This window comes from Lithobates pipiens, unplaced genomic scaffold (assembly GCF_037356315.1).
Source record: "Lithobates pipiens isolate NorthernLeopardFrog02 unplaced genomic scaffold, aLitPip1_a1.2 Scaffold_25, whole genome shotgun sequence".
NCBI lineage: Eukaryota > Metazoa > Chordata > Amphibia > Anura > Ranidae > Lithobates > Lithobates pipiens.
In genome coordinates, this window is record NW_027507787.1 from 16,941,793 (window position 1) to 16,963,464 (window position 21,672).

Consider the following 21,672-nt stretch of genomic DNA (forward strand, 5'->3'; position numbering starts at 1 on the left):
GTTTGTAGAAATACCGTTACCGGTAAGTCTAACGTATGGGGTTTTTTTTGGGGGTGTTTTTTTTGCTGTAAATTTACAATTTTGTAAGCATAGGGGATATCCAGTTGTTTACATTTTTTATACCATCTCATTTGCTTGTATTGTTATGTAATATAAACTTCTGTTTCAGGAAGCATTTGATGAGTACAGCAGCTGCTATGAGCTTCTACCAGCTGCCAATAATGGAATGAGAAGAGATGTGCGGGAAAGCCAGGCACGCTGCTTAATCCACCTGGAGAGATTTCCAGAAGCCCTAGAGATTGCACAAGCCCTGGTAAAATATCTACCAATACATTTATTAACTAAATCTATGTGTTTAAATAATTCATTTATTTTTTATTTAAATGCTAAGTAGTGGAGCTGCACAATTAATCGTTAACAAATCGTGATCTCGATTCAACCCCCGGACAATTTCTATTGCAGAGTTTGATTCTTTCATATAACAAGTGGAGAGACTTATCTGCTCACTGTCAAAAGAAAACATCTGGGCAGTCTGCCGAGTTTTCAACATGAAACATTGTAACTCTTCCTCCTTAGATCAAAGGGATAAACTTCCGCAAAAAAGTCCAGGCAGACTGCCAAGTTTTTAAACATGTAAATAAATGCAGGAAGTTTATCCACTTAAAGTCAAAAAAAAATTCTGACACTTGTTTAAGTTAAAATTAATATTTTTTGCTAGAAAATTACTTGGAACCTCCAAACATTATATATATTTTAAAAGAGATCCTAGGGAATAAAATGTCAATTGCTGCAAAATTTTATGTCACGCTGTATTTGCCCAACGGTCTTTCAAACGCAATTTTTTTGTGGAAAAAATACACTTCAATGAATTTAAAAAAAAAAAACAGTAACGTTAGCCCAATTTTTTTTGTTTTTTTTTTGTTGTTTTAACGTGAAAGATGATGTTACGCCACAAGAATCGTGATCTATCTTCTAAGCAAAAAAAGTGATTCTCATTTTAGCTAGAATCATGCAGCTCTACTAAGTAGGCATTCTTTAGTATGAAATCCTTATAGATCATGCAGATCTTTTAATCTTTTCTGTATGTAAAATTGTTAAACTTAAAGCGGTGTTCCGCCAAAAAAAATAAAATAAAAGCCAGCAGGTATACATACTGCAGCTGGTAGCTTTTAACCACTTGCCGCCCGCCATATAGCAGAATGACGGTGGCAAAGTGGTTTCAATATCCTGACTGGACGTCATATGACGTGATGAGGATATTAAGCAGCTGTGCACCCCCGGGTCTCGGTAAAGAGTCTCTGACGGAGACTCTTTACCACATGATCATCCGTGTCCAATCACGGCTGATCAGTGTAAATAGGAAGAGCCATTGATTGGCTTTTCCTCACTCGCGTCTGTCAGACGTGAGTAGAGGAGAGACGATCGGCTACTCCTCTGACAAGGGGGGGGGTCTATGCTGATTATCAGTGCAGCCCCCCCCCCCCAAGGCTGCCCACACTGGACCACCAGGGACGCCACCAGACCACCAGGGATGCCCAGCACCAGGTATGCCACCCTAGACCACCAGGGATGCCAATCAGTGCCCATCTGTGCCATCTATCCATGCTGCCTATCAGTGCCACTTCATCGGTGCCCGTCACTGCAGCCCTGTCAGTGCCCATCAGTGAACGAGAAAACGTACTTATTTACAAAGTTTTGTAACTGAAACAAAAAAAAATTTATTTTTATTTTTATTTTTTTCAAAATTTTTGGTATTCTTTTATTTGTTTAGCAGAAAAAATCCCAGAGGCGATCAAATGCCACCAAAAGAAAGCTCTATTTGTGGGAACAAAATGATAAAAATTTCGTTTGGGTACAGTGTAGCATGACCGTGCAATTGTCATTCAAAATGCGACAGTGCTGAAAGCTCAAAATTCGTCTGGGCAGGAAGGTGTATAAGTGCCCTGTATTGAAGTGCTTAACAATAGGACACAGTCCAGCGATGTCATTACCGCAGTTGATGTTTCCATTAGCTGTCGGGTGCTGCCGTCGCCATTGTGGGTAAGGGTACCCGGCAGTATAGCCTTACAGCTTCACGCCGGAAACCCTACTGTGCATGCATGAGGCCCCCGCTCCTCTTTCCTACTAGCCTGGCGACAGGTAGAGGAGGATGAGGGAGCCCTGTGGTGATGTTGCAGGCCGCAGCCCAGACTCACGGAAGTGGGAACTGGATACCTGTCAAAAATCAACTTTTGTTGACTGAATTTCTGAGAGACTCTAATGTATTCCAATTTCAGAATTCCCTACGCCTCACCTGCACTGAAGGGGAGGCACTCTGCCCTCGCACATTGTAAAAGATGGGAAACATTGGTTCTCTAACTTTGCTGTAGCTGCTAGCCCCATCCACCATATGGAGGAAGGTGACTCGCTTGGTTGCCACTACCAATCTCAGAAAGAAAGGATTTCACTGTGTTTGAGAAAAACCACAATCGGGTTAAAGTTTGTGGAATGACTGTTGAACTTTCCGAGAAATTTGTTGAATTTGTTCCTGAACTTTTTGCGTCACTTACTACTGAACCCCTACAATCTGTGTCCCTTTAAGCCAGATTCCGTATTCAGCGCAATGAAAATCGAACCCAACTTTTCATGTGGCGCAGAGCGCCGCACTTTTTCTCATCTGCGGGGCCCAACTTATGATACTGCACCCAGGCCCATTGCTTTCAGAAAATGCCCCTGACCTGAGCTCATCATTGCGCATCCATTCCAGATGCTTGTATGTGACACTGCATACATCACATACAAGCACGTGGGCTGGATGCAAGAGGTGGATTAGCGGGGGATGAGTGTTCCAGGACAGGTAGATCTCATCTCTGCTTCCTTTCACCACTCTGCATATCATAGATGAGCAGGAGGGTACAGTGTTGGAGCAGATGAGCAGGGGGGTTTAGTGTTGGGGCAGAGGAGAAAGGGGTTCAGTGGTTGGACAGAAAAACGGGGGTGGGGCAGATGTGAAAGGAGGTGTATTGGTGGGACAGATGAGCCTGGGGTTACAATGGTGGGGTAGATTTGCAGGGTGGACAGTGATCTGAGGTGTGTCAAGGTGCATGAATTGGGGCTGACCCGAGGCGAGAATGCATGATGTTAATTTCTCCCTACTAAATTAGTTTACAGAATTTACTTTATAAAAAATTCTTTTTTGTGATTTGAGAGTGTTATAAAATCGGCACGCTCAATCTCTTTGAAAAAAATTTTTTGCCACACTGTGCTCAAGATTGCCTACTATACATACTACCCTAAACATCAAAGAGGATAAGACCCAATTGTCCTGGTACGGATGAGGTCAAGCATCGGGTGTTGACAGAGGCTATTAAAAGGGAGTGGAAGGACCCAGAGAGGGGCTCCCCCCCCCCCCCCCTTTTTTATTTTTTTTCCTTTTTCCCCAGGTCGCTTAAAAAGAGATTCCCTTTTGACGAGGAAAGCACGCAAGTTTGGAATAAGAGGCCTAAACTTGACGCATCTTTCTCTTCGCAAGTATAATACCGATTTTTTTTTTTTATTTTTTTTATTTTTTTTATTTTTTTTTCTCAGAGCTGATTCCTTGTTAAAAAAGGCCTGGGATTGTTCACTAGCCAATCTCAAACCTGCGATGGCATCAACCATGGTATCCAGAAATTTAGAGCACTGGTTAGAACAGTTAAAGGGCCATATTGAGGCAGGGACCTCTCCCAAAGATTTGCTAGAGACTCTGCCAGTCCTACAGAAAGCTGTAGGGAACATGGCAGATGTCTCGGCAGAATCGGCAAGGATGACTGCAAGATCCTTGGCATTAGTGAATTCTGCAGGAAAAACGAAGCTGTGTGGTTTACCATTTTGAGGGCATCTGGTGTTTGGCCCCGATCTTGATGCTGTTTTGGACAGAATAGCAGATTATAAAAAAAAAAAAAAAAAAAAAAAAAAAAAAAAAAAGCCTTTCCAGTCAAAAAGAAGGTTGCAACACAAGCGACGAAAATTTTTCGTTCTTTTCAACAGACCCAGGACTCAAAACAAACAGGACAGTAGAGACCTTGGCGGTCCCCGAGGGGTCGATGAAGGACTGGAGTGTTTTATCCCCTCAGCCAACCCACTAAGACCCAGTGATGGTCTCGAACTGTGGGAGGAAGGCTGCAGTGCTTTTTCCCACACTGGGAGGGGGCGACATCTAGTGCTTTCGTCCCCAAAGTGATCTCGGAGGGCTACGTATTGGAGTTCTCGGATAACCCACCATCTCAATTTTATGTGATGCAGATGAGGATCAAGAAAAATATTTGGCGACATCACATTTTGCAGGAATTCTTTCAACAGAATGTAATCATCCCAGTGCCCCGGGAAGAGGAAGGGTGAATGTTATTCACGTATTCCTAGTAAAAAAAGCCATCTGGAAAGTTCCAATTAATACTGACTTTCAAGATCTTGAACAGGTGGACACACTATATTCAGTGAGGAAACTTCTTCCCACAGGGTGTTTTTCTAGCCTCAATAGATCTCAGAAATGCATACTTAAATGTGCCCATAGCTCCAACGACTCAGAGGTATCTGCGTTTGGCGATCAGAGCAGGGGGGTTAGTATCGCACTTTCAGTTCAGGGCTCTGCTGTTCGGTCTCTCCTCTTCCCCAAGGATCTTCACAAAGATTATGGCAGAACTGTTGGCACCACTCAGACAGGAGGGGGTCTTAGTAGTACCTTATCTGGATGACCTCCTGTTATTTGCCAGATCAAAACATCTGTTGTGCAGGGATTCAAGAAAGGCCATTTAGAAAATTTTGGGCTGGCTTCTGATCAAGGAAAAATCAAATCTAATTCCTTCTCAGATGATATTTTTTTTCCTGGGGTATGCCATAGACTCGGTACAGAAAAAGATTTTCCTCCCAAAGGAAAAAATGATAAAGTTACAGGCCGCAGTGAAGAAAGTACAGACAAATGTATCTATCACAGCGTCTATCACAGCTGTTCAGTGGGCCTGCCTCCATTTGCGAGACCAGCAGGCGATTCTGCAGAATTGGACCTACGGAGAGTCTTTGGAGTAACTGATCAGGATCCCCTTTCCAGTCAAAATGAAGTTGTGGTGGAGAAGGCAAACCAATTGCCTTGCCTTGAGCAAGGGTCTGTTCTGGACTTTCTGCAGCGAAAACTTTAACAGATGCAAGCTCCTGGGGGTGGGGTGCACATCTGGAAAGCAGGATGGCCCAGGGGTCCTGGACAGTAGAGGAATCCAGAAGGTCCTCCAACTGGAGGGAACTATGGGCCATTTTCTTGGGGCTGCGGGCCTTCAAAGAATTAATCAGGGGCCAACACATCTAGGTGTTATCAGACAACACGACTGCGTTGCCCTACATCTTGAGTCGAGGGGGCACAAGAAGCAGGTGTTTTCTAACCTTGGCTTTTCCAGGATCTGACTTGGGCAGAAAACCACTTGGCATCAGTACATTTGAAGGGCAGCCTAAACCAGATAGCGGACATCTTAGGCAGAAGAAGGGTGCTAGTGGAATGGAGATTTTTCAGAGGTTAGGTTCAGATGGGGGGGGGGGGGGTCCCCAGGTGGACCTTTTTGCATCACAAGCAAATGCAAAAGCACCAGTCTACAGCGAACAGGTAGGACCAAGCGGCTGGCCTGGATGCACTGGCCCGACGCTGGACCTTCCGCTTGTGTTGCGCTCCCCCCCCCCCCCCCCCCGTGCAAATGATACCTTTATAGTAATCAAACTACAGGGAGCGAATACGACCTTAATTTTATTAGCCCCATATTGCCCCAAGATAGCTTGGTTTTCAATACTACTAAAGTTAGTGGTAGAGCCCCATTGGTTGGTTGCTTCCTGTTCAGAGGTCTGTTGACTCGGGTCCCCTTCCACATCCAGATGTAGGTCATTTCAGGCTGGCAGCCTGGATACTGAAGAGCGAATCCTGAGGAGAAAGGGTTTGTCCAAAAGTTACGTTTGTGCCCTGCTAAATAGCAGGAAGAAGTTCATAAGGGCCATTTATTTTAAAACAAGGAAATGCTTCAACTCCTGGTGTGTTTCAAAAAGTTGCTCTCCAAAGAGGACGTTTCCGTTCTTGAATTTCTTCATGGCGGAATGGAGAAGGGTTAGGCAGCTAGTACCTTTTTTAAAAGTTCAGGTAGCTGCAATGTGAATTAGGGCTAGGCCGGTTCCATTAAATTTTTTCCCCAAATGGGCTTTGTCAGTGGTTTTGCAAGTTTTGACTAGAAGACCTTTCGAACCATCAGAAGAAGCCACAATTTAATATTGGTTATTAAAACTAACACTGCTAGTAGAAGTTGCCTCAGCTAGAAGAGTTGGTGAACTACAGGCATTATTTATCATTGAGCCTTTTTTGACCGTTTTCCAAGACCGGGTAGTGCTGAGGACAGACCCGGAGTTTTTGCCGAAGGTCTTGTCAGTTTTTCACAGCTCTCAAGAGATGCTTCTACCAACGTTCTGTCCATTTCCAACCCGCCCTAAGGATAGGGAATTTCAAAGTCCAATTCTCTGTTTTTTTTTTTCTTTCGGGATCTAGTAAAGGTTACAGAACTTCAAAAAGCATGATTGTAAGGTGGCTTCGGATCGCTATCCACAAAGCTTATAGGGCCGTGGAAGTAAAACCCCAACCCTCCCCACAGGGGTAGTGGCCCATTCAACTCGGGCTGTAGCAATGACCTGGGCAGAACCAGCTGGGCTTCACCAGGGCGCATCTGCAAGGTGGACACATGGACTAGTTTATCCACCTTTACTCATCATTTATAGGATGGACCTACTCTTGGCAGTGGAGAAATCGTTTTTGCAGGAAGGTCCTGCAGGTGGTGGTCCCGCCCTAGAGAAAGTACTCGCTCATCAACTCCAGATGCTTTCCTGAAAGACGAGGTGAGAAACTTTAGTTAGATTTACCGGTAACGGTATTTCTATGAGTCTTTCAGGACCGTGCCAATGATTCTCCCTTGTTTATAAATGTTAATATGGTGTTATTGCTATGTTTTGCTTTTATAAGCAAGTTTGTGGTAGATGGGCAGCAGTAAACTAGTTGAAACTTTAGCCTGAGAGTACCTCTGAGTAAAACATTCAATGCCAATGGTTTTGGCGTTTAATGTGGATGATGCTATGGAGAAGGACTGTCAGGAACCATGAATTGGACTGAGACAGAAATGCAGTAAAAATCACACCTTTTTAATATAATGGTAAAAATGGTACAGAGAAACGTGGTCAAAACATAAGCCAGGGATAGATAACCAAAGCTGGTAGTCAGACAGGCCAGTAATCGGAAAACCAGAGATCAGCATAGTCTGAGGCAGAACAGGATCAGGAACCAGAAGGGATGTCAGCCGGGCAAAGTCTATCACAGGAACACAGCAGAGGCACTCCAGATGTGTTGACTAAGGCGTAGGCAGGAAAGGAATGAACAAGGCAGTTTAAATATCCAGAAGGGGCTGGCTGTAGGCAGGACTGACGAGCAGATAATGGTAACCAGATGAGTCTCTGAGGAATCGGTGATTGCTGACAATTATTCAGCAGCTGAGCAGCCTCAGCACAGAGAAGGGTGCTGCTAAGAGCCCAGCTCTGACAAGGACCAAAGTTAGATACAGCACATACTTTCAGAATTGTATAGAAGGCATGTGAATACTTCTGGAACATCCCAGGAAGAACTGTAGTCTGTGATTAGACAGCTTGTTTCCCCTGTAATTCTAATAGGGTTATGCTGTATGAAAAGTATTATTAAATAAAGGCTATATATAGCACCAGCAGTTTGCACAGCACTTTATAAAATAAAGGGAGACAGCACAGTTGCAATACAATTCGATAAAAAAAATCAGAGGGCCCTACTTGTTAGGGCATACAATCTAAAAAAAATAAAAAAATAAGCAAATGTATTTTATTTCTAAATACTCTGTTTTTTTTTAAATTTTTTTTAGATGAAAGTTGTCAACAACACGGATCACTTGACAGTTGCATTGAATCTCCAGGTCACCATTCACAACCATCTGGGGAACTTGAAGGAAGTGGTTTCTTGTTTGCAACAGTTGGTCACCTTGCACTCATTCAATCCACATTTCTGGATATCGCTGGCTGAATCATACAGAAGTCTGTCATTTGCTTCTTCCCATTGCAGAAATGGATCGGTTAATTTCAGCGAGCCTTCAGTGAGAGAACATTGGTGTGTTGAGAATTCCAATAAAAGTGTGGACACTGCTAACATGATACAGAGACATTGTAGTAACACAAGTCCTTCAGTATTAGAATGCTGCAGGAATAGCACACAGCTGTGGATCTGGTCATGTGCATCCTTCATCAGAGCAAGGTATGTAGAAAATATTGATGTTGCAGTTTGAGGCTCTGTTCACACCTGAGCATATTCGAATTGTGGGCAGAATTGCGAGATTTTGCCTGTGATTCCAAAATCGCAACAAAACTTGTGATGGACTTGCAGAGTGTCATTGTTTCTTAATGGCACCCTAAACGTGGTGCGATTCTGCCAAGATTGTTGTGCAACAACCGCATAAAAATCCCAGCTACACGCCTGGTTTAGCGCCAAAAATTGGTACATGAGCTTCTTTAACGCCTCAAAATGATTGGTGCTGCTCTAAAAACGCTGTTGGATGTTTATACTGAAATATTAACTGGTTCCCAACTGGCTCACGCGTATTTACTGCAGCAGAATGGCTCTTCTGGGAGAGCCACCAGAGGGCACGTGAGCACCCGATACGCGTGGCTGGTGGGCGCGATCGCATGCATGAGAGCCAGCACGGGGATTTGTGTGTAAACTCAAGAGGAGAGGAGACAGATTGTGTGTTCCTACAAAGTAGTAACAGCGATCTGTCATCTCTCCTAGTTAGTCCCATCCCCACACAGAACACACTGAAGGAACACACACTTAACCCCTTGATCACCCTTAGTTTTAACCCCTTCCCTGCCAGTGACCTTTACACATAAATCTGTGTGTATTTATAGCGCTGATCGCTCGATAAATGTCGGTGGTCCCAAAATGTGTGTCAAGTGTCTGATCTGTCCTCCACAATGTCGCAATACTGCTAAAAATTGCAGATCACCACCGTTACTAATAAAAATAACGCCATAAACCTATCCCCTATTTTGTAGGCGCTATAACTTTTGTGCAAACCAGTCAATATATGCTTATTGGAATTTTTCCCAAAAAATATGTAGAATATATATTGGCCTAAACTGGTGAAGACATTGTGTTTAAAAAAAAATAAAAAAATATGGATATTTAGTAATTTCGTCATACGATGTCTTCACGTTTACTGGTTTAATACCATTAATTGGCGTGGCAGTGGTCAACACACACATACGTGCACACACACACTTTTTTTTTCCCCATTTATATTCACAGGTGCTGTATTAAATCACCCCCCCCCCCCCCAATACTTGAGCTCCCTCTCAATCCAGCGTTGTGCATGAGAGAATCAGCTCGTGAGGGAGGCCCATTCAGGCCCATCTGTACCAATCGCTCGCTGTGTTCATTCATTGCTTAAGCATCACTATTCATCTGTTTGTGAATGAACAGGAAGCCTCTGAGTGCTTATTCACATTTGTACAACTGAGGCTGCAGAGAAAGGAACTGAATCCTCCCTATAATTTCTCTGACTCAGAATTAAGATATCAGGGGTCTGTTTAGACCCTTGATATTTCACCAAAGCCCCCCAAAAAGGGAAGTTTAACCACTTGCCACCCGCCCTATAACAAAAGCACGGCGGCAAAGTGGTTTCAAAATCCTGACCGGACATCATATGACGTGATCAGGATTTTGAGCCGCTGCGCGCCCCGCAACTACGATCTCGGTAAAGAGTCTCCGAAGGAGACTCTTTACCACGTGATCAGCTGTGTCCAATCACGGCTGATCACAGTGTAAATAGGAAGGGCTGGTGATCGGCTTTTCCTCACTCGCGTCTATCAGACGCGAGTAGAGGAGAGCCGATCGGCTGCTCCTCTGACGGGGGGGGGGGGTCTGTGCTGATCGATTATCAGCGCAGCCCCCCTGAGGATGCCCACACTGGACCACCAGGGACGCCACCAGACCACCAGGGATACCCAGCACAAGGTATGCCACCCTAGACCACCAGGTATGCCAGTCAGTGCCCACAATGGATGCCAATCAGTGCCCACAATGGGCATCACTGATTGGCATGCATTATTGTTTGGCACTGATTGGCATCCATTAGTACAGTATAAAACAATACAATGCCGCCTATCAATGCCACCTCATCAGTGCCACTTCATTGGTGCCAATCAGTGCCGCCTTATCAGTGCCCATCAGTGTAGCCCCATTGGTGCCCATCAGTGAAGGAGAAAACTTATTTACAAAGTTTTGAAACTGAAACAAAAAAAAACATATTTTTTTTTCAAAATTTTCGGTATTTTTTTATTTGTTTAGCAAAAAATAAAAACCGTAGAGGTGATCAAATGCCACCAAAAGAAAGCTCTATTTGTGGGAAAAAAATGATAAAAATTTCATTTGGGTATAGTGTAGCATGACCGCGCAATTGTCATTCAAAGTGCGACAGCGCTGAAAGCTGAAAATTGGTCTGGGCAGGAAGGAGTTTAAGTGCCCGGTATTGAAGTGGTTAAATGTGTATAAAAAAAAAAAAAAAAAAAAATTTATTTTAAAAATGAAGGGCTCGGTCACATGTGCTTTGCAGCCTGAAAAGCAGTCAGCATATAGATTGCTCTTCAAAGATCATTTTAGCAACTGCATTCTAAAAAATGATTATAGTGTATATTTATATATGCCAGGCTATATGGGGCCCCCCGTAATTTCTACTCCTGGCCATAGAAGTTCTGTAAATAACCCCGTACAGTACAGGTATCTGCATCCACTTCCTGCGTAGATTCTGCAGAATCTACGCCCCTTTCCGCAGAATCTATGCCCCTTTCCGAAGGTCCCCCGCTGCCTGCTGGGAAACGCACGGATCCCAGAGACAGCGGGGACCATCCTTATTGCGCAGTAGGGAACCGGGAAATGAAGCCGAAAGGCTCCGCTTCCTGATTCCCATACCCAAGATGGCGGCGGCAGCACCCGAGAGACGATCGAGAGATCGGCCTTCAGGTGCCGACATCGCGGGCGCGCTGGGCAGTTAAGTGTCATTATTTTAAAAGTCAGCAGCTGCAGTATTTGTAGCTGCTGACTTTAAAAAAAAAAAAAACGGCGGACTCCCGCTTTAAAACAATGTTGCAAAGCAGGAAAAGCAAATATACTCACTGCTCTGACATCTGACCATGCAGAGTCAGGAGTTTACACAAATTGCCTAAGCACTGAGTATTGTACCCTTTGATCCAGAGCAGTTTTTTTCATTTTGTTCTTTGGGCTATCTGAAGCAGCTATAGCTTTGTCATTAACCACTTCAGCCCCAGCCCATTTGGCTGCCCAAAAACCAGAGCGCTTTTTGCGATTCGGCACTGATGCGCTTTAACTGACAATTGGGTGGTCGTTTGAAGTGGTTCCCAAACGAAATTGGCATCCCCCCCCCCCCCCCCCCTCACAAATTTCTTTTGGTGGTATTTGATCACCTCTGTGGCTTTTTTATTTTTTGCGCTATAAACAAAAAAAAAGAGACAATTTTGTGAAAAAAAGCAATGTTTGCTATAATAAATATCCCCCAAAAATATATAAAAAAACTGTTTCCTCAGTTTAGGCCGATTATGTATTCTTCTACATATTTTTGGTAAAAAAAAAATCTCAATAAGTGTGTGCTGATTTGGTTCGCGCAAAAGTTATAGCATCTACAAAATAGGGTATCGTTTTATGGCATTTTTGTTATTAATTTATATTTATTTTTTTATCGGGATGCGACATTATGACGAACACAGCGGACAATTTTGACACATTTTTGGGACCATTGTCATTTTTACAGCAATCAGTGCTATAAAATTGGTTGATTGCTGTAAAAATGTCACTGGCAGTGAAGGGGTTAACCACTAGGGGGCAGTGAAGGAGTTAAGTGTGTCCTATTGTGTGTTCTAACTGAAGGGGGGTGGGACTGTGCAGGGGAGATGACAGATCGCTGTTCATACTCCTGTATGAACAGACGAGATCTGTCTGTTCTCCCCTCGGATAACCGGAAACTGTGTGTTTACATACACACAACCTGGTTCTCTGTGTGCCCCGAGTGATCGCAGGAGCCCGGCGGTGATTGTGACCACTGAGCACTCGCATCGGCTCTGTGGGCAAGCAGGGGTAGCACAAGCGCCCCCTAGTGGGCGTCTCTCTGGTACCATGACGGCGATTCGCGCAGCCGAGCCATGTTGCCACCCCTAAATTCCAGCTTCTCTATGCACCAATATAGCATTCATGTACTGTTTTTTTGAAAAAATATATGAACGCTTCCCATTAAATCTATAGACACTTGTGTTTTTTTTTTTGTGCTCATCTATGAATCCAGACATTTCCATTAGTAATGTCTGTCTTCCTCCAGGCCCCATTCACATCTAGTATAGTGGGAGTGCATGTTTTGTGGCTCGTTTTTTCCTATGACACGCTTAGGGAAGCCTGTTGGTTATATGTGGCTTATTGGACATTTTGGCGTTTTGTGGGTTTTTTTTTTTGTTTGTGTGTTTTGCAGCATTTGCGCCTCGTTTTTTTTCACATGGCAAAATGTGTGTTTGCTTCTGTGTTTGGTGTGCTGTTAACAATTAATGGCACTGAAAGCGCAACTAGTAATTTTAGGTGTATATAAACATTTCCTTATTTAAGGCTAAGAAAAAAGAGGGGGGGGGCTAAAGCGCCTGAAAAACGCCCAAAAAACGCTCCAGTGTGAAAGGGGTCTAAAATCTGTTCAAACCAGAGTCTAGCAGACATCCCGGGTATGATAACATTTATAATAAATAATAAAAATGATTCAATAATGTAATCAAATCCAAAAACACTGAAATTTGCCCATTTGCAGAATTGTCGCTGTCATTACTTTTCAGTGTTTTGATGACGGATCTCCCCACAAATCGCTATCGCTCAATTCTGCAAGTGATTATAATTTATTATCGCTGTTTTCTAGTTGGTCTAAAATCACTTTGTCCATAGCAACCAAAAAGTGTCCCTTTATGTCAAATCTCCAAATTCCAGGCAGAAAAAACAGTATTTATAATATAAAAGTGCATGCAGGGCACTGGACAGACCACTAGGGACAAAGGGGGTGTGTAATGTTTTTTTACAGTACTGTCATCTGTAAGATAACAGTACTGTGTGTGTGTGTTTTGTGTGTGTTTACTTTTTTGATTTTGGCGCCGATCTCTGTTCCCATGCACCGTAACATCGCAGGGAACGGAGCTCGGCGGCATTCGGGCACTGTGTGAATTGAGCGGAGGACAGCTCGATCACACAGCGTGGAGGACATCGCTGGATCCAGGGGACAAGGTAAGTAACTCTCCCTGTGTCCTCCCTGCATCCAGCGATGCGATCCCGAGTCTGGCTCTGGGTTACTGCTTATGGTACTAAAATCCCAACCCGAGCCAGACTCGGGATTACCGCTAGGGAGGTTAAGGGCCCATTTGGCCTTTTCTGGACAGTAAACTGGAGCAGTGTCCTGTACGGGCAGCTGTCTGTTTTGTGCTGCAGTGACGTGTCAGGGGGCAGTGCAATGTGCATTTCACTGCATCTCCAGCTCCCTTTTTTCCCAGGAAATTTGATGTGTACAAAGTGACACTTCATGTCTCCACACAGTAGTACAAATGCATTGCACTTGCTGTGTAAAAATGCCAGTCACTGCTCTAATGTGAACAGGCCCTAAAGTTCACCCCTTTTTAATGTGGTTCTAATGGCAGATTTTATACCTTTGTGCATAGGTGAAAAACCTTCTGGAAGCAGCTCCTCAGCCCCCTCCTTTCTAATACTTACCTGGGCCCAATCTCCATCCAGCGATGTGCTTGAGAGCAAAGGCTTTCTCTCCTCATTGGCTCAGGCACAGCAGTAGGAGGGAGCAGGGGAGTGGGCTGTGTCACGTGTGTGTGTTTTGTGTGTGTCTAGGGTTGTGTTTCTCAACCTTTTTTTCAGTCAAGGCACCATGTGCAGCATTGTAAAATCTTGAGGCACCCCATTCTAAAATGTAAAAAACTAAATTAATAGTTTAACATAATGCAGCAACACACTTATATGCATAGGACACCCAACATTAGTGGTGATTCATTCTTCCAAAGCGTACACCCTTTGCACACACACACACACACACACACACACACACACACACACACACACACACACACACACACCCATGTAAACATACATTTACACACATACAAACGCATGCGCGTACACACACATGTACACACAAAGACAGATGTATACAGCCCTTTAAAAAGTTCTAGTACAGTACCTTTCTTTACACATCTGGGTACTGCAATGTAGGGGGAAGCAGAGAGCACAGCACGCTTCCCCCCTACATTTTACTTTCACTTTTCTAAGGCTGACGGAGCTCCCTCACAGTGCAGATGTACAGTCTGGCAGGCAATCAGGCTCAACTGGCAACCCTTAGACCCCTTTCACACCACACCGCCCATTGTGTCGGCGGTAAAACGCCGCTTTTTTTAGGCGCATTTCGGCCACTAGCGGGACGCTTTTACCCCCCGCTAGCGGCTGCGAAAGGGTTAAAACCGCCGCAATAGCGGCGTTTTGCCGGCGGTATTACATCGCTGCCCCATTGATTTTCAATGGGGAGCAGCGGTGGAAGGAGCGGTAAGCACACCGCTCCTTCACCGCTCCAAAGAAGCTGCTGGCAGGACTTTTTTCTGACGTCCTAACAGTGCACCGCTGTAGTGTGAAAGCCCTCGGGGCTTTCACACTACACACAATGGTGCAGGTTCTTTAGGGCGGATTTCAGGCGCTATTTCTAACACTATAGCACCTGCAAAACGCCCTGGTGTGAAAGGGGTGTTATATACTATGATCCCTCGGCACACCAGTTGAGAGAGGCTGGTCTAGGGCTCCATTTACACCAATGCGTTTTTTCATGTTTTTTGCAGAAATGCAGGACATTTTTATAACGTTCACTTCAATGCATTTTTGTGCCTCGGAAAGGGTCAGGGGCTTTTTTAAATGCAAAACTTTGGCAATAAAGCCTGGAATCTGATTGGTTTCTATGCGTAAGTGAGCCTGAGTTTTAAATAAACCCCACTGAGTCAGCTCGAGAGTGAGCATGCACAAGTGCCCCATCGCACGTTGCTTTTGGGGGGCTTGGTGGGGGGAGGCAGGCGCACTGGCAGAGGACCCCAGAAAAAGAGGATTGGAGGTGCTCGGTGCAAAATCATTGCACAGATCAAGTATGACATGTTTGTTATTTTAAAAATAAAAACTGAGCCTTTAGATTTGCCTTAATCTGCACATGAATGGAATAAAAAAGCAATGCAACAATTATGTTACAATGTATTAGTGAAGCTTTTGAACACTGTTTAAATGTCGTCTTCTTATCGAATTATTATCTTTTGAAACTCTTTTACATTAAAGCAGAGCTCCACCCAAAAGGGGGAGTTCCACTTTAAGTACTCCTGCCCTGCCACATTTGGCATGCAATTTTTTTGAAGGGGGGAGGGGAGGGAAAGCAGCAGGTACCAGCTCCTACTTCTGCTCAGATCGCCTAGGTGCTCTGAACGGAAGTTCTCATCCCCTTCCTTCTGGGACACGTCACATGTCCCAGAAGTCTGCCCGACCATTCAGGAAGCGCAATGCAACTCTGTTATGAGCAGTGGGCACCCAGCTTTTAAGCCGCAACCTGTCACAGCCGGGTGCCCACAGTTAAGCACATCACTGGATCGTGGGACAGGCGAGTGTGTATTTATTAAAAGTCAGGAGCTACAGGTTTATGTAGCTGCTGCCTTTTAATAAACACAAAAATGACTGGAGCTCTTCTTTTACATAAATCCAGTTTTATTTTGGATACCACGATCCTTTCATTTGTTAGTCAATATTGAAGACCGAGGCCATTATAAATGCTACAGTTTATTAGTTCTGAAAGCTTGTATTTATAAGATAACATGGCATATCTGTGGCCCAAATGTAAAATCAGAATTTCTATGCCGTACTTGAGTTATTTCTAGCCTGAATCTATCACGCTGAATAATCTTGAGATTTGTAAATGTACTTTGCGAAGATCCACACATACTTCCTTCCTTGAATTCTGTGACATGTATTCACTATGCACTAAGTCACTGCTGGGTCACAGACCTCACAGAGCCTGCCCCCTGAGGTGCTGAAAGGGGGAGTTTCAGGAGGTGGAGTCAGTTCAGGAATCGCAGCCTGCAGGCAGCAATATACCATTGGATATGTAGTCCATAGAAACTGAAAGTAAACCGCAGAGAAGATGCTGCAAAATATGTAGGAAATCCAGGAAGTTGTGGAAAGTGATGCTCAGCAGACAGGCAGAAGTCACAACATGAAGGGAAGTTTTATACAGGAATGTCAACAATAACTATTGTTTGTATTGTTGTTACAAGTCTGATGTTATAAAGTGAAAGTGTATGCTGTTGCCATACATATTTCCTTTTAAGGTTACAGCTGCATTGACACTATAATTCACTCACAGTTCTGACTTTTTCTTTCTTTTATTTTTTTTTTCTTTGTTTCTTTCAGAATTCTCCTGCATTTTATTCAACCCCAGCATGCTTCCTTTACGTTGGACCATAATCTAAAGACTCAAGATTATATAGAGGAGCAGTTAAATCAGATGGGTTTAGCAGAAGAGTCTCAAAGTTTAATAACAAATGTGAGTGAATTTGTACTGTTTTACCTACCCCCTCTTAGATGGCCTGGTTAGGTGATTACACAATACTGTAACATTTTTCCTAAGGGGCTGTTCACACCTCATGGCACTGTACCACAATTTACACATTTTAGTGTGTTGGGGTGCACAAGTGTAAGCTACTTTTTTTTCTTTTTTTTTTTTCTCCATCCTGTGTTATGGTACCATTCAAAAGAAATGCAGTTACCACAAAGGGCTACTTTGAACAGGCCCCAACATCCAGCTTCAACAGCCAGCAGAAAAGCAGGTCTGCACAGTCTCCAGACTAATCAAAAAAAAATATACAAATGTGTTGTGTGGCACAGCAATTGCGACATATTATATAGAAAAGCAAAAAGGAAAAAAAAAAACAGCAATAGATTCTGCAACAGACACTGGATTGTAGGAAAAAAAATCTAAACCTTTATTACAGCATACTTTATAATAAATTGATCACAAAAAAAAAAATATTAAAACCTTTTTAAAAGACCTTTTTAGTTTTCTATTGCAAATGGATAGCCGCCTCCACTATTTGTGAAAATGTACTTCCCTCCCAAAGTATCAACTGGGTGCAAACATTACCTAAAGTAGGTTATATAAACCATAACTGCACTGTAATATGAATGTCAAAAACCCCTCCCAGTGTACACTGTGCTAGCTGTGTAATGATTTAAAAGGTTGCAATATAATTTATATTTTTGACAAGTGTTGTTTTTTTTTTTTTTTTTTTTTTTTATCAATTTTTTTAAAGTAGAAACAATGAGATTAACAGTAATTGGCAAAAATAAAAGCCAAATATCCTACAATGCATCTGGGTGGGGGTGGTGGTGAAGGCAATTCAAGCTATCTGACATACACAGATAACAATCTAAATGAAATATGCAGTTGGTAAAGCAGACCAATAAAGTGCATCACGGTGAAAATTTAAAAAAAAAAGATATATCAGTACAGTAAAGCGGTCTGTAGTAGTAATCATAATAGAGGATATGCATATAGATTATATAGGCGGTTGACATAAGGAGTAAAACATCAAATATAGGAGGGAGAGGGGGAAGAGTAAAGTTTGGGTAGAAAAATAAAGGGATGGGATGCGATTAACCAGGTTCCCTAACTGCTATCTCAGACCTTCCCTCGTCCACCATCCACACATAAAAATAGGCCGATGATGAATGCTAAAGCCGGCCATACGTTTCAATCCATCAATTGGAAGGGTGATTGTACCCAAGTTGATGAACTTGGCTACAACCAGCCAGTCCGGTTTTTCTACATGCAGTTTTTGCTAGCCATAATCATTGTACTCTGCCGCCTGGCCGAGTACAATGACGGCTAGAAGCTGGCAATAATCGCATGTAGAAAAATCTGGCAGGCTGGTTGTACCCAGGTCACTACCGCCCCCGCCCTAAGTTGGCAGAATACAATAGTGCTGTGGGAGATTCCCCCATGAACTCTGTTGATGGGGGAATGATGTGATTTTTCTTTCCTTTCAACTGTGGTGGAAGCAAAGAAAATTGATTCATCTATGGCTTGCCTAAAGGCTACTTCACACAGACGTGTCCATAGACGGAGCCCGCTCCGTCGATCCCCGCTGAGCAGGAAGATGACAGGTCTATCTCTACACACTGTGCAGGGATGGACCTGTCAGAGCGCCACTCTCCCCTATGGGGGATTGGATGAGGACGGACCGTAGAGTCCCGGTTTTTCCTCCGCCACACTTTTTCGGAGCAGGTTGGATGTCAACGGACATGTCACCACTGACATCTGACGCTCCATAGAGGTCTATAGAGTGCCCGTTCAGGTCTGCCTAAAAAAACTGACAGGTGGACCTGAATGGACAGTCCATGTGAAAGAGGCCTTAGAGTGTTTTTCATAGTATGCCACAGATTGCAAACCTTTGTCAACAGATTTGCTGGTTGCTTTAAGGTATTCTATACTTTAGACATCCTGAAAACCTAGTATGAAGCTCCGTCAGAGAGGGAAAGGTTCAACTTGCTTCCATTTGAGGGTCTCAATAAGGCTATACATCAGCAGTTGTTTAGATGTTTTAGAAAGATCAGGAGGAGATAAACCTAATGGGTATGTATGGGATACAGCAGTCAAAAAGCTGGTGGATAAGCATATGGACAGCTACCAGTAAAGCCTCATACACACTATCAGATTGTCTGCTGATTTTTTTTTCCTTCAGATTTACAAAAACCATGTAGTAGAAAGGCCTGCCTGATTACATAGAAAATGAAACTCCCTAAGATTTTAACTCATATTACATGGTTTTTGTAAATCTGAAGGAGAAAATCTGCAGAAAATCTGATAGTGTGTATGGGGCTTTAGGTTCATAAGGGGGCAATACGAATAGACCAGTTGAGTTGTTCCAAGGTTTTCCTTGGAACTCCAGAACCTCTAGTCAGCAGAGGGATATATGGTGCATTACCTATCCAGAGTGTTATACCAGTGGAAAAGTATTTTGTATTGATTCTCTTTGTACAGTATCTCACAAAAGTGAGTACACCCCTCAATTTCTGTAAATTTTTTATTATCTTTTTTCATGTGACAATGCTGAAGAAATTATACTTTGCTCAAGTGTACAGCTTGTATAACAGTGTAAATTTGCTGTCCCCTCAAAATAACTTAACACACAGTCATTAATGTCTAAACCGCTGGCAACAAAAGTGAATACACACCTAAATGTCTTTAGCATGTTGATGGGGAGCAGGGAAAGCAAAATAAAAGCTGGGCGAATTTCAACTTTTGTTCCGTTCTGATATGTACTGTGTTATTATTTTTAGGTTATGAGTGAAGATCTTTTAGCAGAAAGAATACAAGAAGAGGGACAGATTGATACAAAAAGTACTCTGGCACTGAACACTTTCACAATGCCAACTGATACAGAGTTCAAAGAGAAGTGGTTTAAAAAAATTCAGACACTGCTTTTGGGTCATGGTTAAAAATGGTTGTATTTGTTCTCCTCATATTACATGTACTCATATAAACAGGACTCGTAGCTGTAACTAGCACTGGGAATCAGCTCTCTGAGATCCGCTTTAGTACACAGCTCTTGTCAGTCCTGCGTCCAGCATTTTTGCTTGCATGTAGCGAACTGTGTGGTCCATGCTGCTGAGTTTTTTTTTTTTTTGTTTTTTTTCTGTGAGGCTCTCTAACGTGAACGTTACAAGATTTGCCTAGTTATATTTAAGGCTGGGTTCACACTGCTGCGGGGGGAGATCCGGATGTGATTCGCACCGCAAATCACATCCGATCTCCGTAGCGATGCGAGTTCAGCCATACAGATAGTATGGCTGAATTCGCATCGCTCCCACAGCAAACTCGCACGGGACCCTTTTTTTTGGTCCGCAACAGAATCGGATCGCATGGGTGTTCACACCATGCGATCCGATTCCTGTGCGAGTCGGCAGATCGCACTGCGATATGCGGACGGATCTGGGGGTGTCATTAACATATCATTGACACTCCCAGCCGTCCGCATAGGGCAGTGTGAACTGCCGGCGGGAGTAATGCGATGCGGGAAAACGCCGCGGATTCGCGGCGTTCCCGCATCGCAGCGGTGTGAACCCGGCCTCAAGCAAACAAAAATAAATGAAAAATTCCAATACATAGTGCTATACTTTTTGGGGAGATCTGGAGCTAGGATTTGTTAACTTTTTCTATTTTAATATATGAAATTGACACTTTAGTGATTAATGACATTGGGGTTGATTTACTAAAGCTGAAGAGTGCGAAATCTGGTGCAGCTGTGCATAGGAATCAGCTTTCAGAATTATTTTGTCAAACCTTAATTGAACAAGCTAAAGTTAGAAGCTGATTGGCTACCATGTACAGCTGCACCAGATTTTGCGCTCTCCAGTTTTAGTAAATCGACCCTATTTGTCTTGAGGACATTAATAAAAAAAAAAAAAAGAAAGCAACAGCTAGTTTATGGACAGTGTAATTTTAGTCAACCTATGGACATTAAATCAAGTTGTCTCTGTAGCTGCAGAAACTTTAGCTAATTAATTCTCAGTTAACAGCAGAAGTCCTTATTAAAGCCAACTAAAATCATCATGAGCTCATGTACAGCAGTTGTGTGAGGAGAGAGCATGGTGAGCTGAGCTGCCAACTTGGATAACTTCACTACTTCCCTGTAAACTTTGAAGATGAATAGTCCCACAGTGCTTGCAGCTACAGAGGTCAGTAAGGCCTCACTTACCCCTGTAAGATTAAGTGGTAGTAAACCACAAAAAAAAGTGGGCCCTGCAGAAAAATGTCATTATGACAGACGTACCTTTTAAAACGTAAATATCTGCTAAATAGTTCATGTTTGGGAGATTTTTACTGTACTTACAAGTAAGCCTCGCTCTAGGCTTACCTGTAGGTATAACTCAAAAAACGGACTCTACTACCCATTTAATTTGCTACTTGTTAAAAATCTGCAAATACTTAAATGTCCGTAGCCAACCTATAGATACATTTTTAAGCCCAGCTCCACACAAAACATTTTATTTAGTTTTAGCATGCAAAACACCTAGAAAGTGTGTCATGTTTTTTTGCTGTCTGTGCCTGTATGTAGCAGAAGACATTATAATTTTCTAAAAAAAAAAAATTGTATAGTTTATAGCAGAAAGTAAAAAATATTGTTTATTTTTCAAAATGATTGGTCTTTTTTTTTTTTTCCCCATTTTTATAGCACGAAAAATAAAAACCTAGTGGTGATCAAATACCACCAAAAGAAAGCGCTATTTGTGTGGAAAATTTTTTATATAAATGTAATTTGGGTACAGCGTTGCACGGCTGCACAATTGTCAGTTAAAGTAACACAATGGCAAAAAGTGGCTTGGTCATGGTGGGGGGGGGGGGGGGGGGTTATATCTTCTGTAACTAAAGTGATTAATGTATTCTGATTTTAGAACCATTTAAATAATGTTCCCTCCTTAACCTGTATAAATGCACTTACCTCTTCTTAATC

At 43.0% G+C, this 21,672-nt stretch overlaps 1 protein-coding gene across 3 annotated transcripts in view; it reads left to right on the forward strand.

The window, feature by feature from the left end:
- CUNH8orf76 (chromosome unknown C8orf76 homolog) overlaps positions 1-21,357 on the forward strand; it is a 37,018-nt gene extending 15,661 nt beyond the window's left edge. For 2 of the 3 annotated variants that reach the window (XM_077454144.1, XM_077454146.1), the window contains exons 3-7: positions 170-313; positions 6,757-6,873; positions 7,917-8,302; positions 16,571-16,703; positions 19,499-21,357. In XM_077454144.1, the coding sequence (XP_077310270.1) occupies positions 170-313; positions 6,757-6,873; positions 7,917-8,302; positions 16,571-16,703; positions 19,499-19,657 (939 nt within the window). In that variant the 3' untranslated portion in view covers positions 19,658-21,357. The remainder of the gene's footprint in view (positions 1-169; positions 314-6,756; positions 6,874-7,916; positions 8,303-16,570; positions 16,704-19,498) is intronic. The other variant, XM_077454145.1, reaches the window with a different exon arrangement.
- The last annotated feature ends 315 nt before the right edge of the window (positions 21,358-21,672 follow it).